This window comes from Lampris incognitus, chromosome 11 (genome assembly GCF_029633865.1).
Source record: "Lampris incognitus isolate fLamInc1 chromosome 11, fLamInc1.hap2, whole genome shotgun sequence".
Classification (NCBI taxonomy): Eukaryota; Metazoa; Chordata; class Actinopteri; order Lampriformes; family Lampridae; genus Lampris; species Lampris incognitus.
In genome coordinates, this window is record NC_079221.1 from 9,847,323 (window position 1) to 9,868,268 (window position 20,946).

Consider the following 20,946-nt stretch of genomic DNA (forward strand, 5'->3'; position numbering starts at 1 on the left):
TCTGAGCATCAGCAGAGATACCACCCACCCCAACCATGGACTGTTCTCCCCCCTGCGCTCTGGGAGGCGCTACAGGAGCCTCAGAGCCCACACTACCAGGCTCAAAAACAGCTTCTTTCCACAAGCTGTTGCCCACCTGAACCTGGCTACCCACTGAATGTCTGTAGATATTTTTAAATATTTTGTACTCCAGCTCTTCTTTTTTTCTTCTTTTTTTTAACTTATTTTTAGCTTTTGGTCTTCATGTGTGTATAGCTTATATTGTGTTTGCTGTGTTTGTCTGCGTCTGTCTTGCACTGTTTGGTGAAGCCACAGCCCTCATTTCATTTTTAACATGTGCCTGCACATTGTTTTTAATGACAATAAAATTGAATTGAATTGAATTTAAGACGGCACAAATAATATACAAAGCAAAAAATAATTTACTTCCTGGCAATATTCAAGATATTGTTTCTAGATGGGGGTGGGGGTATAACTTAAGAGGAAAACTGAATTGGGTAACACTTTCTATGAAGTTTGCATCTGTACGCCCTATAAGCATCTATAACGCCCTATAAGTATAGCTTTAAGTCATTGTAAGATTCATTATAACCATGTATACGCCCTCACAACACCCCATAACCACCTTTATGATACATTGTCAATTTAAAACAGATTTATGCATTATAAATATGTCATCATTAGCCTGTTTATGTCAGATGTCATAATACATCATAGCTAACTTGTTTTGCTGAAGTTTTGTAGAGATGCATAATGAGACTTCAGTGCTATTTCAGTCTTCAGCCATAGCCGTTAGTCACTGTAATACACATTACAGGCAAGTATGGGTGTTATAGATGCAATAGATGCTTATAGGGTGTTATAGATGCTTATAGGGCATTATAGATGCAAACTTCATAGAAAGTGCTACCGAATTGGGTAGTGTTCATGACAAAGAGTATGTGTATTTCAATCTGTGCAGTGACTTTGTGGAATAGTCTTGATGTAGAACTCAAGCAGAGTAAAAATATTAAACAGTTTAAGAGGCTGTACAAAGAAATACTTTTTGAGTGGTACAGAGGGGCCTTGGGACAAACAAGGCCCCTTCCTTGTTTGTACCTTTTTGGGACAAACAAGGAAGGGGCCTTGTTTGTCCCAAAAAGGTAAGGTTCGCTGATGATGAGGATGTTGCTACAGTTTCCAGTGTTCTTTCTGTGAGTGTTGGACATGCCTGATGGGCACCTGCATGTTGACTATGTATGTATAATGTAGATGTTGAGGTAATTATTTAAGTTGTGTATGATGGACACTGGGTTGGATAGCTGGACTAGTCATAATAATATATGTATGTATGTACATATGTATGTATATGAGAGGGCCAGAGTGAATTATAGCTTGTACGGCCCCCATTTTGCACCAGAACGCTCACCACACATCAGCTTGAGGTGGAGAGGGAGGAATCACTGAGCCAATAACACGGGGGGATGATTAGGTGGCCAGATGGAGAGAGCCAGGTTGGGAATTTTGCCAGGACACCGGGGGGGGCCCACTCTTTGCAAAAAGTGCCATGGGATCTTTAATGATTACAGTGAGTCAGGGCCTTGGTTTAACATCTCATCCAAAGGATGGCATCTCCTACAGCAGTGCCCCCATCACTGGGGCATATTTGTTGTTTTTATCAGGACCAGGTGGAAGACTGCCCCCTACTGGCCCATCAACACCATTTATGGCAGCAACTCCATTTTCCAGGGAGGTCTCCCACCCAAGTACTAGCCAAGCCCATACCTGCTTAGCTTCTATCATTTGGGAGAGCCAGGGTACATGTTGGTATGGCTGCCGGCAACGATTAAAGATGAATGCTTGTCTTTTGTTTCAGGGTCCAAATGCTTCCCACTCTGCACCCATGACCACTTAGGACACCCACACACACGTCATATATTCTAAGTCAACCACAGCAGTCATGCACAAATACATACCTTTTGACCAGGTGGACCAGTTTTTCCAGTTACGCCATCGTGTCCAGGTCTCCCAGGCTCTCCTGGTAATCCTTGGGCTCCTGGGATTCCAGAGTGTCCTGGCAGCAGGGACAAAAGGCTCTGTGAGTTATCATTCATATGAACCAATCAATAAGTGATGCTGTAAGCCATGTTGTGCATTAACAGACCTAAAGTGATGACGTCAGTTTTAGTCTTTCAGTGTACACCCGGACCGATTCGTTTTTTTTTTATCACTTTAGTTTTTATTGAAAGTTTTTAGGTCAATACAAACATGGCATCCGTATTCAGAAGTAAACATTAAATTATCTACATTTACTTGCACACCACCCCAACAGGGCAACTCAAAAAAAAAAAAAACACTAAAAAATGGACTACAAGAGCTTCCTGAGGGTCTAACTTTTCAGTCTTAAGTGTTGTCATGAATTATGTTGTCGCATGTTTGCTCCTTAAACCATGTCCATTTCTTCCACTGGTCTTCCATCCGAGGTAATGTAAGTCTCAATCGACGAGTCAGTTTTTCCATTGCATGAATGTCCTCCACTATTTCCATCCATTGTCCTTGTGTGGGGGCGTCCACCTGGCACCATTTTCTTGTGATTGTCTTCTTAGCAGCAATCAGCAGTATCTTAACCAAACATCTATCACTTGGCCCTATATCGTCGTTTTTAAAATTACAGAGATAGAGGGTCATATAGCACTTAGGGAAGTCATATCCAAGTACCTTTTGTATTACATCATGAACCATCTCCCAAAACATCTCTAGCTTATTACATTTCCAAAATATATGCGAGTGGTCTACATCCTCTGTTCCACATTTCCTCCAGCATGACAGTTTGGTGCTGGAGTATCTATTTTTGATTTTTGGTGTAATAAAAAAACGTATCAGATTTTTCCAGAATTCCCTCCATATCCGCGAACTAGTGGAGGATTGATGGACTTTCCACATATTCTGCCAGTCCTCCTCTGTAATTTCTGTGCCAAATTCTAATTACCATTTTTCTTTTATATATGTAGTTGAGTGTTTATTAGTTGTGAGAGCTTGATATAGTACAAATATAGTCCTAGATTTTCTCCCTTTATATGCGTTGATTATAATTTGAATCACACTGTTCACCTCCATGGAAGGTCATCTCCTGATATGTTTGTTGTAATAATCCCTTAATTGTAAATATCTGAAGAAGTCATGACTCTCCAAATCAAACTTGTCTTTCATACCCTGAAAACTCTCCATCTCCCCTTTTTCCTCTAGAGTGCACCATGCTGTGATTCCCCAGTTAACCCACAGTTTAAAAACTGTATCATGCCTCGCTGGAGTAAAGTCTCTATCATATGCTACCCATCTTAATAACTGTATCTCATCTTGTAATTTGTTGATTTTAATCAATTTAAACCATAACTCCAGTGTAAATAATGTGACTGAATCCATGTGGGGTTTTGTTTTCTTGTATACTTCTTTATCTCCTAAAATATTCTGAATAGGGTACCCACCATATTCCCTTTCCATGTCTTTCCACTTTGCCATGTAATCTTGCCAACACCAGTCAACAGCATATCTCAGCTGGGCAGCTTTGAAATATTCTTTTAGATTTGGTAAACCCATACCTCCCTTTTCCTTTGAGAGTTGGAGAGTTTCATACCTTACTCTGGGCTTCTTCCCTCCCCAAATAAATCAAGATATTGTCCTATCCCAGCTATCAAATTGAGCTTGAGTCACCTCTACAGGCAACGATTGGAATAGGTAAAGAAGCCTTGGTAGAATATTAATTCTAACTGTCTCAATTCTTGAGCTGAAGTCAAGTGGCAGAGTGGACCATCTATCAATATCCTTTTGCATCACATCGTTGATCTTGCCGTAATTTGCTTTATGTAATTTAGACAATTCCTTGGTAATGCAAATTCCCAAATATTTGATTTTGTTTAGATTCCAATTAAAGTCAAATTTTCCCTTGAATTCTGTGGTTGGAGTATAATTGAGAACTAGCACCTGTGTTTTTGAGATGTTAATTTTATATCCAGATAAATGACCATATAATTCTAGTAGCTTCATTAGTTGAGGGAGTGATGTATGTGGTTGCTCAAGATAGGCTATGACATCATCAGCAAATAGCCCCACCTTGTGGACAGTGCCATTTACTGTCACTCCATTAATTCCTTCATTTTGGCGAATGGCCTCCGCTAAAGGCTCAATGAATTACACGAACAGTGTCGGAGACAAACAGCATCCTTGTCTTGTCGACCTCTGCAAACTGAACTTGTCCGTTAAACTCCCGTTTATTTTAATCCGAGCATTAGGTTGTTGATATAATGTTTTAATGCACTGTATTGACTTATTGCTGAACCCTAGTCGTTCCAATACTGCATACAAAAAATTCCAAGACACCCGATCGAATGCTTTTTCTGCATCTAAACTTACTAATAGTGTAGCTTGTTTTCTCTTACTCGCTTGATCAACAATATGCAATGTCCTTCTGATATTATCATGCGTTTGTCTTTCTCTCATGAATCCTGTTTGATCTTCATCTATCAAATCACCTATGAATGAGTTTAACCGTTTGGAGATAATTGTCGTATATATTTTATAATCTACATTTAATAATGAAATAGGTCTGTAGTTCCCACAATATTCTTTATCCTTTCCCGGTTTTGGAATGACTGTGATTATTGCCTCTGACCATGATGGTGGTATCTTATTATTGTGAAGTGTCCAATTGAAGGATCTCAGAAGTAACGGTGCCAGCTCTTCCCTAAACACTTTGTACCATTCTGCAGGGTATCCATCGCTGCCCGGGCTTCTATTGTTTTTCAAAGAATTTATTGCATCTATCACCTCTTCCATCTTGATGTCAGCTGTTAATTTGTCATTTTGGAGCCGGCCAATTGAGGGTAAATCTAATGAATTCAAAAAGGTATTAATTTCCGCTTCGGGTGCAGGTGTGGGTTGTGAATATAGCTCTTTATAATATCCCAAAAATATGTCCTCTATGCTTTCTGGTATATTCGTTAACTCATTTGAATGGGGGTCTCTGATCTTATGTATATGGCCAACTGCTTGCTGTTTGCGAATACGTTTTGCCAACAGTTTAGTTGCGCGCAGGCCTGTTTCATAATATCTTTGTTTGAGAAACAAGCTTTTTTTCTCAACTTCACCTAACAGTTCTTTAGTAATGTCTGACTTAGCCGATTTGGTCTTGCCTTTTTGATCAATGCTGAATGCGCTATTAACTTTACCCTGATGACCGCCTTCATGGCATCCCAAAATATTGTTGGGTCTACTTCCCCATTGCTGTTTTCTTCTAGATATGTCCGAATATCCATCTTTAACAAAATCTTACTCTGCTCACTATTCAGTAGACCCACATTAAACCTCCAAACCGTATTTCGCTTCCTACGATTCAAATTAATTTCTAAATATACTGGATTGTGAACTGAGATATCAGCCCCTCCAATCCTACACTCCTTTACTCTGTAAATATCATCTTTGCTCATAAGGAAATAGTCTATCCTTGAATGAACTTTATGTACAGCTGAGTAATGTGTATAGTCTTTTTCCTGAGGGTGTAATTGTCTCCACACATCATCCATCCCCATCTCTTCCAGTGTTATATTTACAAATCGAGTGACCTGTGATTTAGTCCTTTTGAGACTGGTCGTATCCATTTTGTGATTCAAAACGACATTCAAATCTCGCACACAAATTAAGACCCCCTCTGACTCGTTTGCTATCTCATCAAACAAAGATTTAAAAAATCTTTTATCACTTTCAGGAGGGGCGTATATATTTACCAATGTCACTGGTTTGTTCTCTAACCTCCCCTTCACTATAATATATTTCCCCTCCTTGTCTCCAATCTCCCTATCATAATCGAATTGAGTTTTGTTTGATATTAAAATTGCAACACCTCTCCTGCGCCCTTCCTTGAAGGAGCTATAATATGAATGTCTGTACCCATATTTCTTAAGTTTCCCATGCTCTATCTGTGTTAAATGGGTCTCTTGGAGGAATATGATTTGTACATCCTCCTTTTTTAGCTTAATCATAACCTTTTCCCTCTTCTTTAACATATTTAGACCATTAACATTCAGCGACATTATTTCAGTAGTGTGAACCATCTAGACATATTGATACTCTTTTTCCATATATTCCCAGAGCTCCAAACAAAAAAACTACAAATATAAAACAAATTAATCAACAACAAAAATAACTTCCAACTAAAGGGGCCTAACCACCCCAAGTCCCCGTTGGTAGGTGAAGGGGAAATCCTTTTCAGAAAGGGCCCCACTCTAGACTTGACATTTTGCCCATCACATGGGATAGCCCTACAGCCTTGTCTAGGCATGTCCAACGTTTGGCAACCGTATAGCCTACCTCTCTCAGTGGCATGTGATGAAAAAGCCTTTTGTAATGGAGCTCAACTCAGTCAGAACGATACCAATCCTACTTTTTCCGATAGGCCTGGAGCTTCTCTTTCGCTCGCTGTGCAGCTTCACGTCCTCCTTTCGCGCCTTGGACTCGTTGCCACCCTGCTCGCATCCCAGTCGCCTCCACCTGCTCTGTGGCCGTGGTTGCTGTGTCATCGTCTGGTATCTCGATGTCGCAGCCTCTCGTCTTCATGTCCATCGCAGCTTCCCTGGCATTGTTGTATGTCTTCGTTCCGTTGTTCCAGTGGATCCTTATTTTGGCGAGGGGTGTCTGGAAACGGATTCCTTTACCCTTGAGAACTTTCTTAATGCCCAAATATGATTTTCTTTTCCGGACCACTTCAGCTGCGTAATCATGATCAAAGTAAATACGTTTGTCCCCTATCTCTATCTTATTCTTTTCCCATGCTTTCTTGAGAATCATTTCTTTTATATCAAACTGTTGAAAGTTCACCACTATTGACCTGGGGGGAGCTGTCGGAGGGGGTTTTTGAGCGAGGGCTCTGTGAGCTCTTTGTATCTGGAGATTGGTCCCTTCTTCTAAGTCAAGTTGAGTGTTCAAGAATTGTTCCACGTACTGAGTAATGGAGCCTCCCTCCGTTTCCTCTGGCACACCAAAGATTCGAATATTGTTCCTCCTTGACCTCCCTTCCAGGTCCATTATTTTTTCTTGCATCTGGCGCGCTTGGGTCGACATGTCCATCAGCCGTTCTGTCGAGTCCGCCTGCCATTCCTCTAGCTCGGCTATGCGCTTCTGGGCCTCAATCATGTGCGCTTTCTGCGCCTGTATTTCGACATTGCTCTCTGCAAACTTCTGTGTCATCTCTTTTCGGAAGCAAGCAATCTCTTCCTTCACTTCCCTTTTCACCTCATCTTTGAGGCTGGCAAAGTCACCTCGTAGCTCTTGTTTGAATTCTTGTATCTCTTTAGCGATAGCTGCTAATCCAGCACACAATGTCTCAGCTTTATCCACCGCCATTGTAGCTTCTTCAACCTCGTGTTTGCTACTATCTTGCTCCGACTGTTTCTTCGCTCCCTGTGTGCGTTAACCTTTTGGATTGTAGGGCTACCTTTACTCGAATTACCTCCTCTTCTCATTCCTCACCTTTTTTTGCGTCGAGTTCAGTGTTTTAGAGGATTTATTTTAGCCAACTTGCGAGAGGCAGAAAGTTGTGCTGCTACTCAAGTCGCCATCTTACCGGAAGTCGACCAATTCGGTTTTATGTCAAGTTTGCTTCTTACTGTTCTTAAAATATGCTGAATTCTGTGAGTCCAGATGTCACGTTACACAGCTATTAAATGTATAACAGCCATGGTGCAAATCTGACAAATCTGTCTTTCCTCTTATAGAGTAACTGTAAACTTAAATGCACAACTGATATTGTCGTTACGCTACAAATGGGGATCTGAATAAATTTATAATCTGACCTGCAAAATCCCACATTTTTCTGTATCCGGATACATAATGGATTGTATTCCTGCAAATTATTGTTTTTCTGTTTTCACCTTTAAAAATAGATGTTACACCAGCAACTGATGCCACTATGATGGCACACGATGTAGGTAGGAGGACAGGAAGTGTAGAGAGGATTCGCACAAACAGTGACATTAAATAATGCTTAAATAGGTAACTTTTACAATTAATAAACTTTTGTTTTTTATCGCAACTTCAAAGCCTACCAAAATCAGTTCAACAGTAATGCATGATGTGGCATAATCACAAGCAAAGTCATCAGATTAAAGCACTTTTCAGAACTGGATGCATTTTTCCATTGTGCTGGTGGGTCCATAATTGTATATTCGGCCATAGAAATTACAACACACTTTAAAGGTCTACTGAAGAAGAGGGGAAGGCAGCTCAAGTTCATAACGGAGAAAGTCTGTCCTACCCTTGAGGCCAGGTAGACCCGGTAATCCGATTCCAGGGTGACCGGTGTCGCCCTTCTGTCCTGGGAATCCTGGCAGCCCATGGTCTCCCTGTGGACCTCTTCCACCTGGTACCAAACACATGCTCCATGTTAGACGGGACACAATCCTACTAGGAAAACTATCAAGACTTTGCTTTCACAATAGACACACAGAACAATCACAAGGGAAACTAAACACCCAATCATGCTCAGGTGTTGATTTTATAATGAATGCTTGCTGAATAAGATGATGCTCACCTTGTAGTCCAGGTGTGCCTGTTTCTCCTCGTGGTCCTGGGGGTCCCTGAGGTCCCGGCATGCTCACACCTTTACCTGGCTCACCTTTTACACCTGGAGGTCACAAGATATAATTCACATACCTGAGTTATACAGAAGTGTGTGTGTGAGTGTGAGTGAGTCTGTGTCTATGCCTGTCTCCACCTATCTGTGTCTGCCATTGTGAAGGAAGTAAATGCCAACCTGGTTGTCCGGGAGGTCCTGTGATACCCGTTCTCCCTGTGCTGCCCTTCTCTCCAGGCTCCCCTGGTCTACCAAATCCTGGAAGCCCAGGTGGACCCCTCTCTCCTTGGGGTCCAATAGGACCTGGCTTCCCATCCAGTCCACGGTCACCCTTGATGCCCTCTCTTGCCTGGAGGGGAAATTAGAGAGAAAGTGTGTCCAGTCTGCTTTTCACTGTTACAGTTTTTTTTTTATTATGCCCATGTCAACACCCACTGACTCCTGGAGTCTTTGTATTTTGGTAATGCAACCACTTGCATCAGTTACTAAGCAATATATTGTGCCTAAATGCACCAACGCCACACACATATACATGCATGGACACACTTACAGGCTCTCCTTTAGGGCCAGGAAGACCTGGTATCCCATCGCTCCCTGGCAGTCCATCCAGTCCCGGCAGTCCTGGTGAACCAGAAGTACCAGGCAGACCTTTTTCACCCTTCAGGCCAGGAGCTATGAACACATCTCCTGGTTCGCCCACCGCACCAGGTGGTCCCATCAACCCAACAACTCCAGTGACACCCTACAGATACATGGACATAACAAAACCAGAGTTCATCAGAGTTGAACAAACACTTTCGTCTCATATGGAGCCTTATGTTTTTGTCTTTAGCCATTCTCCTCGATGAAACATGTTGGGAATTGTTAAAACATTCAGCTCCATCTCATCTCACTGTGAAGCGAGGCAGTAAAACTGAGTGGTAGTATCAGATGAATGGGAGTCTACTCACTGCTCTCCCACTGGGTCCAACTGGGCCAGTCAGACCTTTTTCTCCTTTAGGGCCTGCAGGTCCAGGATAGCCTGCCAGGAACCAAGAGATGGTTTAAGGGAAATCCCGTAGTCCAGTCAATGCATATCACAGTAAATGTGAATACAGGTAAAATGTGAAGCATTAAGAGAGTGTGTCAACGCTGGTCTCTTGTAAAGAATGAGAGACAGGATATTGTTTAAAACGTGACGATCGACCCAAAAAGTAATGAAAAACAAATTGTGGTAGATAAGTCGCCAGCAAAGAAAGCCAACTTTTGCAGTAAACATGGGAGAAACTTACATGACATTTATGTGTTTGTGTTTATATGTGTCTGTGTGTTTTGTCTCTGCACTTCTCCATAAACCCTATCCTCTTTCACCTCGAGATCCTTTGGTGCCGGGGGGACCGGGTACTCCAGGTACACCTCGGGCCTCACAATGAATACACGTGTCTCCTTTGTCACCTGATGGGAAGCACAAGGAAACAATCTAGAGCCACATCCTGTCATGAAAATATCGTAAGCGATTAATCTGGCAGCTAAAATGATGAAGAACAAAATAATTTTCAAGCTCTTAAAGCATGTATTTGTGTACTTGGTACTCAGTGCTTAAAGCCACAATGCTGAATATTTTCAGTTACAAATGTTCTTTTTGATACTTTGCATTGATGATTTCTTCATTTGTAGTCTCATTTCAGATGTTACTGCTGGGTAGGTGCGTAGCATTTTATGCCTATGTTGCAGCTAATAAGTAATTATGGCAGACCAAGCTTGACCTAGCAAGCAAGGATGTTACCATCCAGACATTATCCATTATCCAAGCCACTTATCCCAATCGGGGTCGCGGGATGCAGGAGCCTATTCCAGCAGTCATTGGGTGGCAGGCAGGGAGACAGCCTGGACAGGCCGCCAGTCCATCACAGGGCCCCCCCCACACACACAAACACACACACACACACACACCTTCACAACTGGGGACAATTTAGTATGGCCGATTCACCTGACCTACATGTCTTTGGACTGTGGGAGGAAACCGGAGCACCCAGAGGAAACCCACGCAGACACAGGAGGAACATGCAAACTCCACACAGAGGATGACTCGGGATGACCCCCGAGCTTGGACTACCCTGGGGTTCGAGCCCAGGACCTTCTTGCTGTGAGGCAACCACACCAACACTGTGCCACCATGTCACCAATTTTTTTTTCTTAGAATAATTGGAAATATTTACTAACATATAAAATACGAATAGCCAAAATTTCAGTTTTGTTGTTTGTAATGAGGAAGATGCTGACAGAACTGCACTGGATATTCTTATCCAGGGGGATTAATGGTCAGAGGCCAATGCAATTACCAGTATCACCATGGGTGTTGGTAAGTTAAACACAAAAACAAAGATCTTCAGGATTGTAGCTTTAAGTGATTAGTCCGGCAGCTAAAATGATGGAGAATAAAATAAATGGCATGCCCTTTGGTTAGTTTCAGATTATTATGGCAGTGTTTGTATATTGTATACTTTATTTTGGATTTTGTATTGAACAGGAGAAGGAATGACAATCAATTCATGCTTTATTCTTGCTATTCAAGACTGACCACATGGATTATTTCAGAGCACAGAGGAAGACTGAATGCCAGTGAACCCCCCCCCCCTTACCCTTCTGGCCCAGCTCCCCTCGCAGTCCTGGAGGTCCCGGGGGGCCAGGGGCTCCTATCTCAACGTCACATTCACCAGGTTCAACTGTGTAGTCATTTAACAGCACGCACAAACACACACACACACACACACACACACACACACACACACACACACACACACACACACACACACATTTAAAACAAAATGCTATTAAAAAAAATTAGATCACAATTGGAAACCATTTATGATAAATTAAGGACATTGGCATATGGCTTTTGCATGTGCCAATAATTTGCATAATCATTGAGATTAATAATGAAAGACTACGCAAGAATCTACATAGACAAGGTTCAATACATCTGAAAAAAAAATACTGTGTACACATATTTCCACTACTGAACATACAAAGAAACCTAGTTGTAAGTATGCGATAATATATTCGGAAGTTTTATGCATCTGAGGGTATTCATCACTCTCACTTTTATTTACTCCAACTGAGTGTTGGAAAGTATTTCACCTCTATTCGAGTGTATTGCAACAGTGTTTTGCTGTGCAATGATATCGTTTAATTGATTTTTAACATAATGTGACGTACTTGGGGCTCCAGGGGGCCCGGCGGATCCAGCAACTCCGTCTGGTCCTGGGGGGCCTGGGAGAGACTCTCCGTCTAGACCCCTGTCTCCTTTCTGACCTCTATCTCCCTTTTCACCCGCCTCTCCACGAGGGCCCTCAGTGTCCCTGCCTAAAATACAAGACAACAATGCAAGAGTTAGTCCAGTATAATCATTCACCATTTACAAAATAATTATTGGCACAACAATCAACCAATGAGCACTTAGCAACCGCACCACTTCCCACATCGCTGCTGCACAGAGCAGCTTTTGTGTAACACATGATAACGCTAGTTTAGTTAACAGACGAAGCTAAGGCTGAGGAAAATGGTCAAAAGTGTTGTTTGGGAATCTGTAACACAGAATGACGCTATCTAGAGTGATCAATAAATAACATCTCTTGGTAATTTATACAGGTGGATGGTAACAGAGTTCATCTTGACAATGTGTTGCTTAGCAACAGTAACTAAGGAAGGAGGGACGTGGAAATTTTACACACAATGAATTGTTTGCAAAACTGAACTGTTTAACGCATGCAGCACAATGAAGTTAGGGCGCCCCCTGGGTGACTGCTGTGTCATCATGTGCCATTCTGGAATCAATCATTAAAGTCTACGGTGATGAAATAAAGACTTGCTTCCTTTGTTTTACCTGGTGGACCTGGTTCTCCTGTAAGACCAGGATAACCTGTTAAAAAATAAAATTGAGAGAATATATAAACAAGGATATCATCAACAACGACCCAAAAAAAAAAAAAAAATTCACGGGATATGTGTGCTTGCCTGTGTGCAGCTGTGCATATGTGTGTGCATGTGTCGATACCAGCTCTTTTGTTCTCAGGTGTGTTTGTGGCCAATGTAGGCCTGAGCATACCTCTTTCTCCTTGTGCCCCTTGTGGACCCGCGGGGCCTGGCACACCATCGGCCTAAAATGACATCATTACAGCAATTAAAACCAAGATGATTCACTACCACTCAAAAGGTTGAAGGATTCATGAAATAAAAGAAAAATACACAAATTAGGTTATATACACATTTAAGCTATTATTTCCTCATTTAAAAAAAATTTTTTTTTTTAACTTTCTGACACCTGTGGTGATGCTGGTAATTGCAGTGATGTTGGATCGATGAAAAGAGTCACCAGTTGTGATGTGTCAGTACCTTTCTCAAGGCCAAACAAAAAATTAAAAAACCATGTTTAAACCTGAGTTTCAGCTAAATATTTGTAGCATGTATTGGTCAAGGTCTTCGATGAGTTTGGTCAGCCATATCTGCTTGTTAAAGACAACATTTCTTCTTCTTATTCAAACTCTGCTAACGGCCTTATATCTCTGCACTTGAGTGCTATGGTGAAATACTTTGTGCAGCAGCGTCTCGCCGGGAAGGTCCTGCCCAACAGGAACCATAAGAACAAGCATCTACAGCGGGTTTTATGTTTCAGAAATGTATGTATTAGTTCATTAGCGGATGTCTTAAATACACTAGGGATACAATGTTAAAAAAAAACCATTTGTTTGCATGTAAATCCTCACAGGATTGTAGCTTTAATTAAATATATACAATTAACTTCTGTCAAAGTAACACTGTAACTAAAAATATCGAGTCCAGAAATGTTTGTGGTGCTCCCACCAGATGTTAATCCTCATTCACCACCATTTTGAAACTGATGAATCTGCTCAAGAGTCCAGTTTGGACACTGTGGCACAGCGTCTTCCTAAATCCTTTAATATCAGACCCATCTTGTGGATCTATTGTTTCCTTTTACATTGAGAGTGTCAATTTATTTTCAGTTCACCTCTACTCTCTTTTTGAGGGTATTTGTTGTATGTGCTTGTCACCCAGTGATGATGACTCTGTTTTCATGGATACAGTGAAATGATGTGAGATGAGGATCTGTCATAATTTTGCTGAAATATTAAACTTTTTCATTCCTTTGATGGATTAATTGCATTGATGTGCACAATCGGTGTACACAACTACACAACTGTCATTTTGCAGTCTTTGACTCACAGTATTCTTTCACTGACCATGACTAATTCCGCCATACACAATTTTTTTTTTATCCTGGTGAAAATAGTTGTGTATGTAAATCAGTGTTGTGGCAAAAATACCCTTTAGGAGTATTACAACAATGTGTAGCCATAATCATGCATATAAGGGAATATGGCGACACCTGGTGGTCATTATTAGAGTTGCTACTTCTGCTGCCAGTCGATGGCATGAACGTTTAAGAACATTTCATACATGAGGCCCCTGCTTTGGGAGAAAGTAAGAGCAAAAGAGAAAGAGCGTGTATCTGTGTGTCTCTGTGAGAGAGAGGAGAGAGAGAGAGAGAGAGAGAGAGAGAGAGAGAGAGAGAGAGAGAGAGAGAGAGAGAGAGAGAGAGAGAGAAAATAAACTAGAGATGAGAGAGAAACTTACATATCCCGGTGGTCCTCTTTCTCCTTTTTCACCCTGGAAGGAGACCAAGAAGTTAACCTTCATCTTTAGAACGACGCAGAGTCCCAGAAATAATTCCCAGTTCAAACTGAAGCTTTCAACGTTAAGGCACGGTCCAAGGTGTCTTTATAGCACCTGTAGGTACATTTGTTTTGCAGGAACTTGGAAATTTTGCGCTCAATACTAAAAACTAAAAAAGACTAATCTGACACATGCAAATCCAAATAAGTAACACATATCTTGTTGTGTGCAGAGGTCGTGCTTGCCACGCCAACACACGACGGCATTAGTATGCAGGGGTCATGAAGGGTGCAAATAAGTCATTAAATAGAACAAAAAGCTGAGATACACAAGTAAGAAAAGAATCTAAAAAAAAAACCAAATGACTGAAAAGCCAAGAAGATAGTCCAATACAGATTGACTATGGACAAGTCACAACTGTGCTTAAAACATGAGCGGATCTCAAATGCGTGAATAAGTAAATAATAAATCAGTTACCGGCAGCCCCATGTACCCCGGCGGCCCAGGAAAGCCCAGTTCTCCCTGCATGAGAGCAGACATGTACATTAGCACCGACCAACTTGTGCTCGTATCAACAGCAAATGACAGTAAACAGGCAGAAAACGCCCGACAACACATCATCATTACCTTGTGCCCGGTCTCTCCATCCTTGCCAGGTTTGCCCTAAAATCAAACAAACAGGCGTTTATTCTAATTCTATCGCATGAGGCCTTTCAGCTGAACCCCTCACCCTAGTGTTTTGTATTATCACTGGTGTCAAAGTCAAACCAAAGCTTTAAGAGACCTCTGTTTGATATTTGATACGGATGGCTCGGTATTTAATTAAAGTTAATGAATTACATCCCATTATTAGATTTACAATCACGTCAGCAGTCAGATTGGTAAGCGTATGGCTCCTATCTTTTCAACTGGAGGATGCATCATTTTGGAGCAGAGTTCTTTAACAACAATCGGCTTTTTCTTTCCTTATTTCACAGTACTATCTACTGTGAGATAAGGAAACCTTTTCGATGTCACTGATGGATATTTTGTCACAAAGACATGAAACTAAGCATTTAAAAAAAAACAACAACAAAGATTGGTCTGTAAAGGGCAAACTTCTAAGAAACACTGGAATCTTTATTTTCATGTCCACTTTTTTCAAAGGGACTTAAAAACAAAACAACAACAACAACAACATAGTGAAATTCCAGCGAGTTGGTTATTTTCTCCTGAAAGGTTCATGTGTTGAGTAAAAAAGGAGCTTTATGCCACTCACTCGTGGTCCGGGTTGGCCGGGGTCGCCTTTGACATTATTTTGAGACGGAAGACAAAAACCCTGCAAAGGAAATCAGGTCAGAAGTGCCTTTCAGAAACAGTATCAAGACAGAACATTTCAACAGATGTCGTCTTCTGTGCACGCTGTGAATATAATCCAATGTTTTCAAGTCACACAAAAAGGCCTGCAATAACATATTACGGATACTGGCATGCAACCTCTAAACTCGCACAGGAATGAGTACACGGCACAAACAGTTCTATGATCTTGAATGAAGTTCTTCACATTTGCATAACAGTCAAATGGCACTTTCCATCTAATATACATCATCAATACTATTATCGGTGTTGGCTGTTACTTATAGGTGTCTACTGTTGTGCCCTGTTTCTGACTGCCATTGACGTTTCATGTTTCCGTGGTGATATGTCTGTTTGCTGCCCTAGGTCAGTGTAAATCTACCTCGAACTTCCATTGTTCTCTTCATCATCTCTTGATGATCGAAGACAAACCTGAATGCGTTCTTTGCTATAATATCATTACTATTCAAAAAAACCTGCTACGATTACTGCGTCATATGATGCCACTGTATAATTACTATGTAGCTAATGTACTACTACTTCATATAGCCATCCATCCATTATCCAAACCACTTATCCTGCTCTCAGGGTCACGGGGATGCTGGAGCCTATTCCAGCAGCCATTGGGTGGTAGGCGGGGAGACACCCTGGACAGGTTGCCAGACCATCACAGGGTCCACACACCCACACACACACACACACACACACACCTAGGGACCATTTAGTGCGGCCAATTCACCTGACCTACATGTCTTTGGACTGTGGGAGGAAACCGGAGCACCCGGAGGAAACCCACGCAGACACGGGGAGAACATGTAAACTCCACACAGAGGATGACCCGGGACGACCCCCAAGGTTGGACTACCCTGGGGCTCAAACCCAGGACCTTCTTGCTGTGAGGCGACTGCGCTAACCACTGCGCCACCGTGCAGCTACTGTGTGTGTGTGTGTGTGTGTGTGTGTGTGTGTGTGTGTGTGTGTGTGTGTGTGTGTGTGTGTGTGTGTGTGTGTGTGTGTGTGTGTATATATAAATATAGAGATGTTTTTTCCCACATCTATATTGATATTCCGCTCATTTGTTGAACACTTTTACCAACATCATTGACGGTTTCCGAAAAAAGAAGAAGAAAGCTATATATATATATATATATATAGTATCATATAGCATATAGTATAGTATAGTGCTAAAGTACCCTTCACTGTGAAGCACTTTGGGTGTCAAGATAAAGCGCTATATAAATGTAATCCGTTAATCCATTATTATTATTATTAGTACTACTACTACTACCATGTGATTACTATTCAGTGCTCTATGAGACCTATTGGTAACGCCTGAATTTATCTGCCAATCACTGATTCTCTTGTAAGTCGCTCTGCATAAGAGCATGAGTAAATGTAAATATATATGCATGTATGTAAATGTGAGTAAAACTGACAGAAGGTGGACACACACATCCAACTGTTATGCAAGGGAGTGTTCAGTGTTGTCGCTAGCTGATCTACCAAAACTTCCCTTTAAAAGGCAGTTTCATCACATGAATATTTAATTAATGGAAAAAAAACTTGATCCAAGGCCATTGGACTTTATTTATACTTCTACTGTCTCTATACTACAGTACTGAAATGTAAAATACTTGCCTTATCTCCCTTTTCACCTTGAATTCCTCTTTCTCCCTGTTGTAAAAATAACCCAAACAAATGCAGTGAGAAAACAGAGGCTTCATCCATCCGTCCAGCCATCTATCCGTCTATTCATCCATCCATCCATCATCCATCCATCCATCCATCCATCTGTCCATCCATCCATCCGTCTATCCATCTATGCATCTATCCGTCCATCCATTTCTCTTTTTTTAAATGACTGAATGAGTACCGGTGGTCCAGGTACGTAATGTGTGACAGGTGGTCCTCCAGCCTCTGGCAAGGGTGGTCCAGGTGGACCAGGTGGGCCTCTGAATCCCCTATCACCCTACGAGATTAGGACAACCAGTAAAATGAAAAAGTACCACAACAGCGACAATCAAATACAACAACCTTGAATTATAACTTGCAGTATCCGAGACAATTTTACTGCATGAAGCTTGGAAAAAACCATCAAATCACCCACTGATATTTCCTTGTAAATGTCATTGTAATTATCAGTATCATACGGTGTGAACACACAATATGTGATCATACAGTGGCGTATATGTGAAAAAAATTAACTCAAGTTCAGGTACACTTTAAACAAAGTATTCTGAGTCTAGGAACTTTTAAATTGAGCCAACAATAAAGAAAGTCTTTCATTATATTTCCATAGAGGAAATCCTGGTTATTTAACGTTATTTCAAAATTAATTTTGTCAGAGTTGTGCAGTCCCGGTTATGATTTATCTGAATCCACTGGCTGCACTGGAGAAGTTACCTCTGCCCATGACATAGGAAGCAAAAGCTTTGCTGAGTTTTATGCCAAGGATGTTTCTACAGCCTCACCTTCTCTCCTTTTTCACCCTGGAAGGACAGCTTGTCATCCTGCAGGAGAGAACAGGAAGAAAAACAACATCCTGTGATATCCCAAGAGAAGAAACTCTGTCAAAGCTTAGCGAGATGACGGCTGAATTCATTTCATGATTGTGATATTGCCGCCTAGCATGATCTTACCTTCTCTCCTGGAGGACCCGGAGGACCAGGTTCACCCTGTAAAATAACAGACGTCAAATCAGCCAAATGCACGTATGGTACCTGGACAGTTTCTAGCTAATGAGTCAAGGCTGATAAATTTATAATCCATGCATAAAAATGGCAGACGTTTATGTTATGTCATTACGTATTCGCTCAGTAACATCTGTGTCACAGCGAGGCTCTTCATGGAATTAAGGCCAAAGTAATATTACCAGAATATACTTGTTCCCTCTTTTTCTTGTTGCAGAAGTCCAAGATGTTTGTGTTGTTTTGCAATGCACACTAAACCGGCTGATCAATTATAATGTAACACTGCCTCTGCATACTGCTGATTTACATCTTATCACCATCGCAGTCACTCACTATTGGTCCTAAGAAGCCACGCGGTCCTGGAGGGCCTATGGGTCCGGGAAATCCATTTATTCCCTATGGGGAAATATGTTTTAAGGCCTTGAAATAACACAGGGTTACATCTAATATTACATGCTATTATTGCTCTCTTCATCAAGTGTTCTCTCTCTCTCTTTCTCCCTTTTTGCAACACACACACACACACACACACACACACACACACACACACACACACACACACACACACACACACACACACACACACGTACAGGAAATCCAGATGGGCCGGGAAGTCCTGGTTCTCCTTTCATCGGCAAAACTCCAATGACGCCACCAGGGTCACCCTGAAAGACATGGCGCAATTAGAAATGAATTGACGCAGCCCTCGTCTGTTTTCACCGTAGGTGGAAACATATGGTGGCATATTGATTGAAAAAAGACGACATTCAGACACAGCGTCTTGACGTGTTCATCTAACCTTCATTCCGTTGATTCCGGGCAAACCCTGAGGAGAGAGAACGGCGGGAAAAGTTGTTTAAAGGCAGTATGACGCGGGAGCGTAACAGCATTTTCAAACGGACGCGATTGACCGAAAAATAATGATTGACACAACAATCCCCCAATCAGCTCTCAGCAGGACGACAGCGCGCCGATTTGACGCCGTTACACGATCAAACCTTCGATAGGCACATTTATATCAGCGCAAAGGTGAATTTTCTAGCTTAACCTCTTTAACACGGCGGGTTTAATCTATTTACTTGGTTGTAATATTAGTTTGAAATAACCCATATTAGTCGCGGGGCTCATCGTGAAAGTTTGTCAGACATAGCTACGTCACGGAGGAGGCGGGACTTGGAGATGTTTCGCGAACCGTCAAATGACCCAAACGCCTGAAGCCCGCCATTCAAAACACGGACTGGCCGTTGGACCGTTGCCCTCCGACATTTTCTGATCTGTAGCCTCCGTAGAGTTTCGTAGAGTTCATTAGTGACTGGAGGTGTCCTGAGGGGCTGAGCAATGGGGTATTTTTCGCCCCGTTTGCCAAACCAAACCAAAGCAGAGGAAGCTGCCTCCTATTGTTCAAGCTGTGTGCCGGCCAAACAAATCATCTTAATGTAGAAGGTAAAAGACGTTTGCTTTTGTTCTGAGGTTTTTCATGTCGCAGAACTCCAAAAATAACATCACATGTTTGTAGTGTAACCGGTTATTTTCTTGCCCGGTGTGGGATTCGATACGGCGTGTACTGCACCACAAGGCGACATCATTAACCGCTCGGCTAAAGGGTCAGACTCGTTAGCTAGGGGCTAACGTATGTTATTAGTAGTTTACAGTAGTAACGTTAACGATCTCTAATCGGTACTGTACTAGCTAACGCTAGCTAATGTAAACTACTAATAACACACATTAGCCCCTAGCTAACGGTTCTGACCCTTTAGCCGAGCGGTTAGTGATGTCGCCTTGTGGTGCAGTACACCCCAAAACGAATCCCGCACCGGGCAAGAAAATAACCGCTTACAATAGTTGACGTTTAGCTAATAGTTTAAAATGGCAAATGGTACCAAATTAAGGATTATTATTTCTACCTACTGATTTCACCCACACTCGTTTCACCTTTTTGCATTGCTTGTAGCTGAAAAAAAAGTTGTAGACGTACCAATCGTGTTCTTAAGTCATCGACAAAAATTCCAACTAAAGTAAAACCACGGAAACATGTTTTTAACTTGCACCTGTTAGACTAGTCACAAAGAAGGTAATGGGGTCGCTGGACAGAACCGATTTAATTGTTACAGTGAAAACTGTCGACAGAATTAATAAATTGACGACTGACAGCAGGAAGTTACAGTATCAAACAAGAATGACTTTGACACAACCTAAATCACATAATAAACGTAATAAACAGATAAGCCTACACGTTGTCTTGAGTCAGCAACAGTAACTAAGGGAGGCGGATTTATCGATAGTTCAATCATCATCATCATCATCATGTAGACATGCTAGAGATCAAATGCGGTGGGTGAAGTGGGGGAGTGTCATATTTTGACTACTTACAGGTGGTCCTTGAAGGCCAGGGAAGCCTGGAAAACCGTCCGTGCCTCTTTCTCCCTGTGACACAAACATAGAACAATGTCACAAAGGGTCAGAGAGGTGTCTGAGGAAAACAAGTTATTAATCAGCATAAAATATCTTTCACGGACACATTTGGTCTGATTCTTCAACCTCAGCTGAAGTCTGACAATGGGCTTACTTTAGTCCCGTTGCATCCTGGGATACCTGGTGAACCTGGAGGGCCGTCATTTCCGTTGATGCCCTATGAGTGAATGACAT

General features: G+C 41.8%; 1 protein-coding gene across 1 annotated transcript in view; it reads right to left on the reverse strand.

The window, feature by feature from the left end:
- col4a1 (collagen, type IV, alpha 1) overlaps positions 1-20,946 on the reverse strand; it is a 73,856-nt gene that overhangs the window by 20,128 nt on the left and 32,782 nt on the right. The window contains exons 6-29 of the mRNA XM_056289990.1: positions 20,867-20,929; positions 20,671-20,724; positions 19,100-19,126; positions 18,891-18,965; positions 18,634-18,696; positions 18,250-18,285; positions 18,082-18,120; positions 17,484-17,579; positions 17,249-17,284; positions 15,534-15,593; positions 14,903-14,938; positions 14,753-14,797; positions 14,237-14,269; positions 12,690-12,741; positions 12,468-12,503; positions 11,801-11,947; positions 11,224-11,307; positions 9,953-10,036; positions 9,553-9,623; positions 9,153-9,344; positions 8,783-8,951; positions 8,561-8,653; positions 8,285-8,389; positions 1,956-2,053 (exon numbers count right to left, since the gene is read on the reverse strand). Of these exons, the coding sequence (XP_056145965.1) occupies positions 1,956-2,053; positions 8,285-8,389; positions 8,561-8,653; positions 8,783-8,951; positions 9,153-9,344; positions 9,553-9,623; positions 9,953-10,036; positions 11,224-11,307; positions 11,801-11,947; positions 12,468-12,503; positions 12,690-12,741; positions 14,237-14,269; positions 14,753-14,797; positions 14,903-14,938; positions 15,534-15,593; positions 17,249-17,284; positions 17,484-17,579; positions 18,082-18,120; positions 18,250-18,285; positions 18,634-18,696; positions 18,891-18,965; positions 19,100-19,126; positions 20,671-20,724; positions 20,867-20,929 (1,794 nt within the window). The remainder of the gene's footprint in view (positions 1-1,955; positions 2,054-8,284; positions 8,390-8,560; positions 8,654-8,782; positions 8,952-9,152; positions 9,345-9,552; positions 9,624-9,952; positions 10,037-11,223; positions 11,308-11,800; positions 11,948-12,467; positions 12,504-12,689; positions 12,742-14,236; positions 14,270-14,752; positions 14,798-14,902; positions 14,939-15,533; positions 15,594-17,248; positions 17,285-17,483; positions 17,580-18,081; positions 18,121-18,249; positions 18,286-18,633; positions 18,697-18,890; positions 18,966-19,099; positions 19,127-20,670; positions 20,725-20,866; positions 20,930-20,946) is intronic.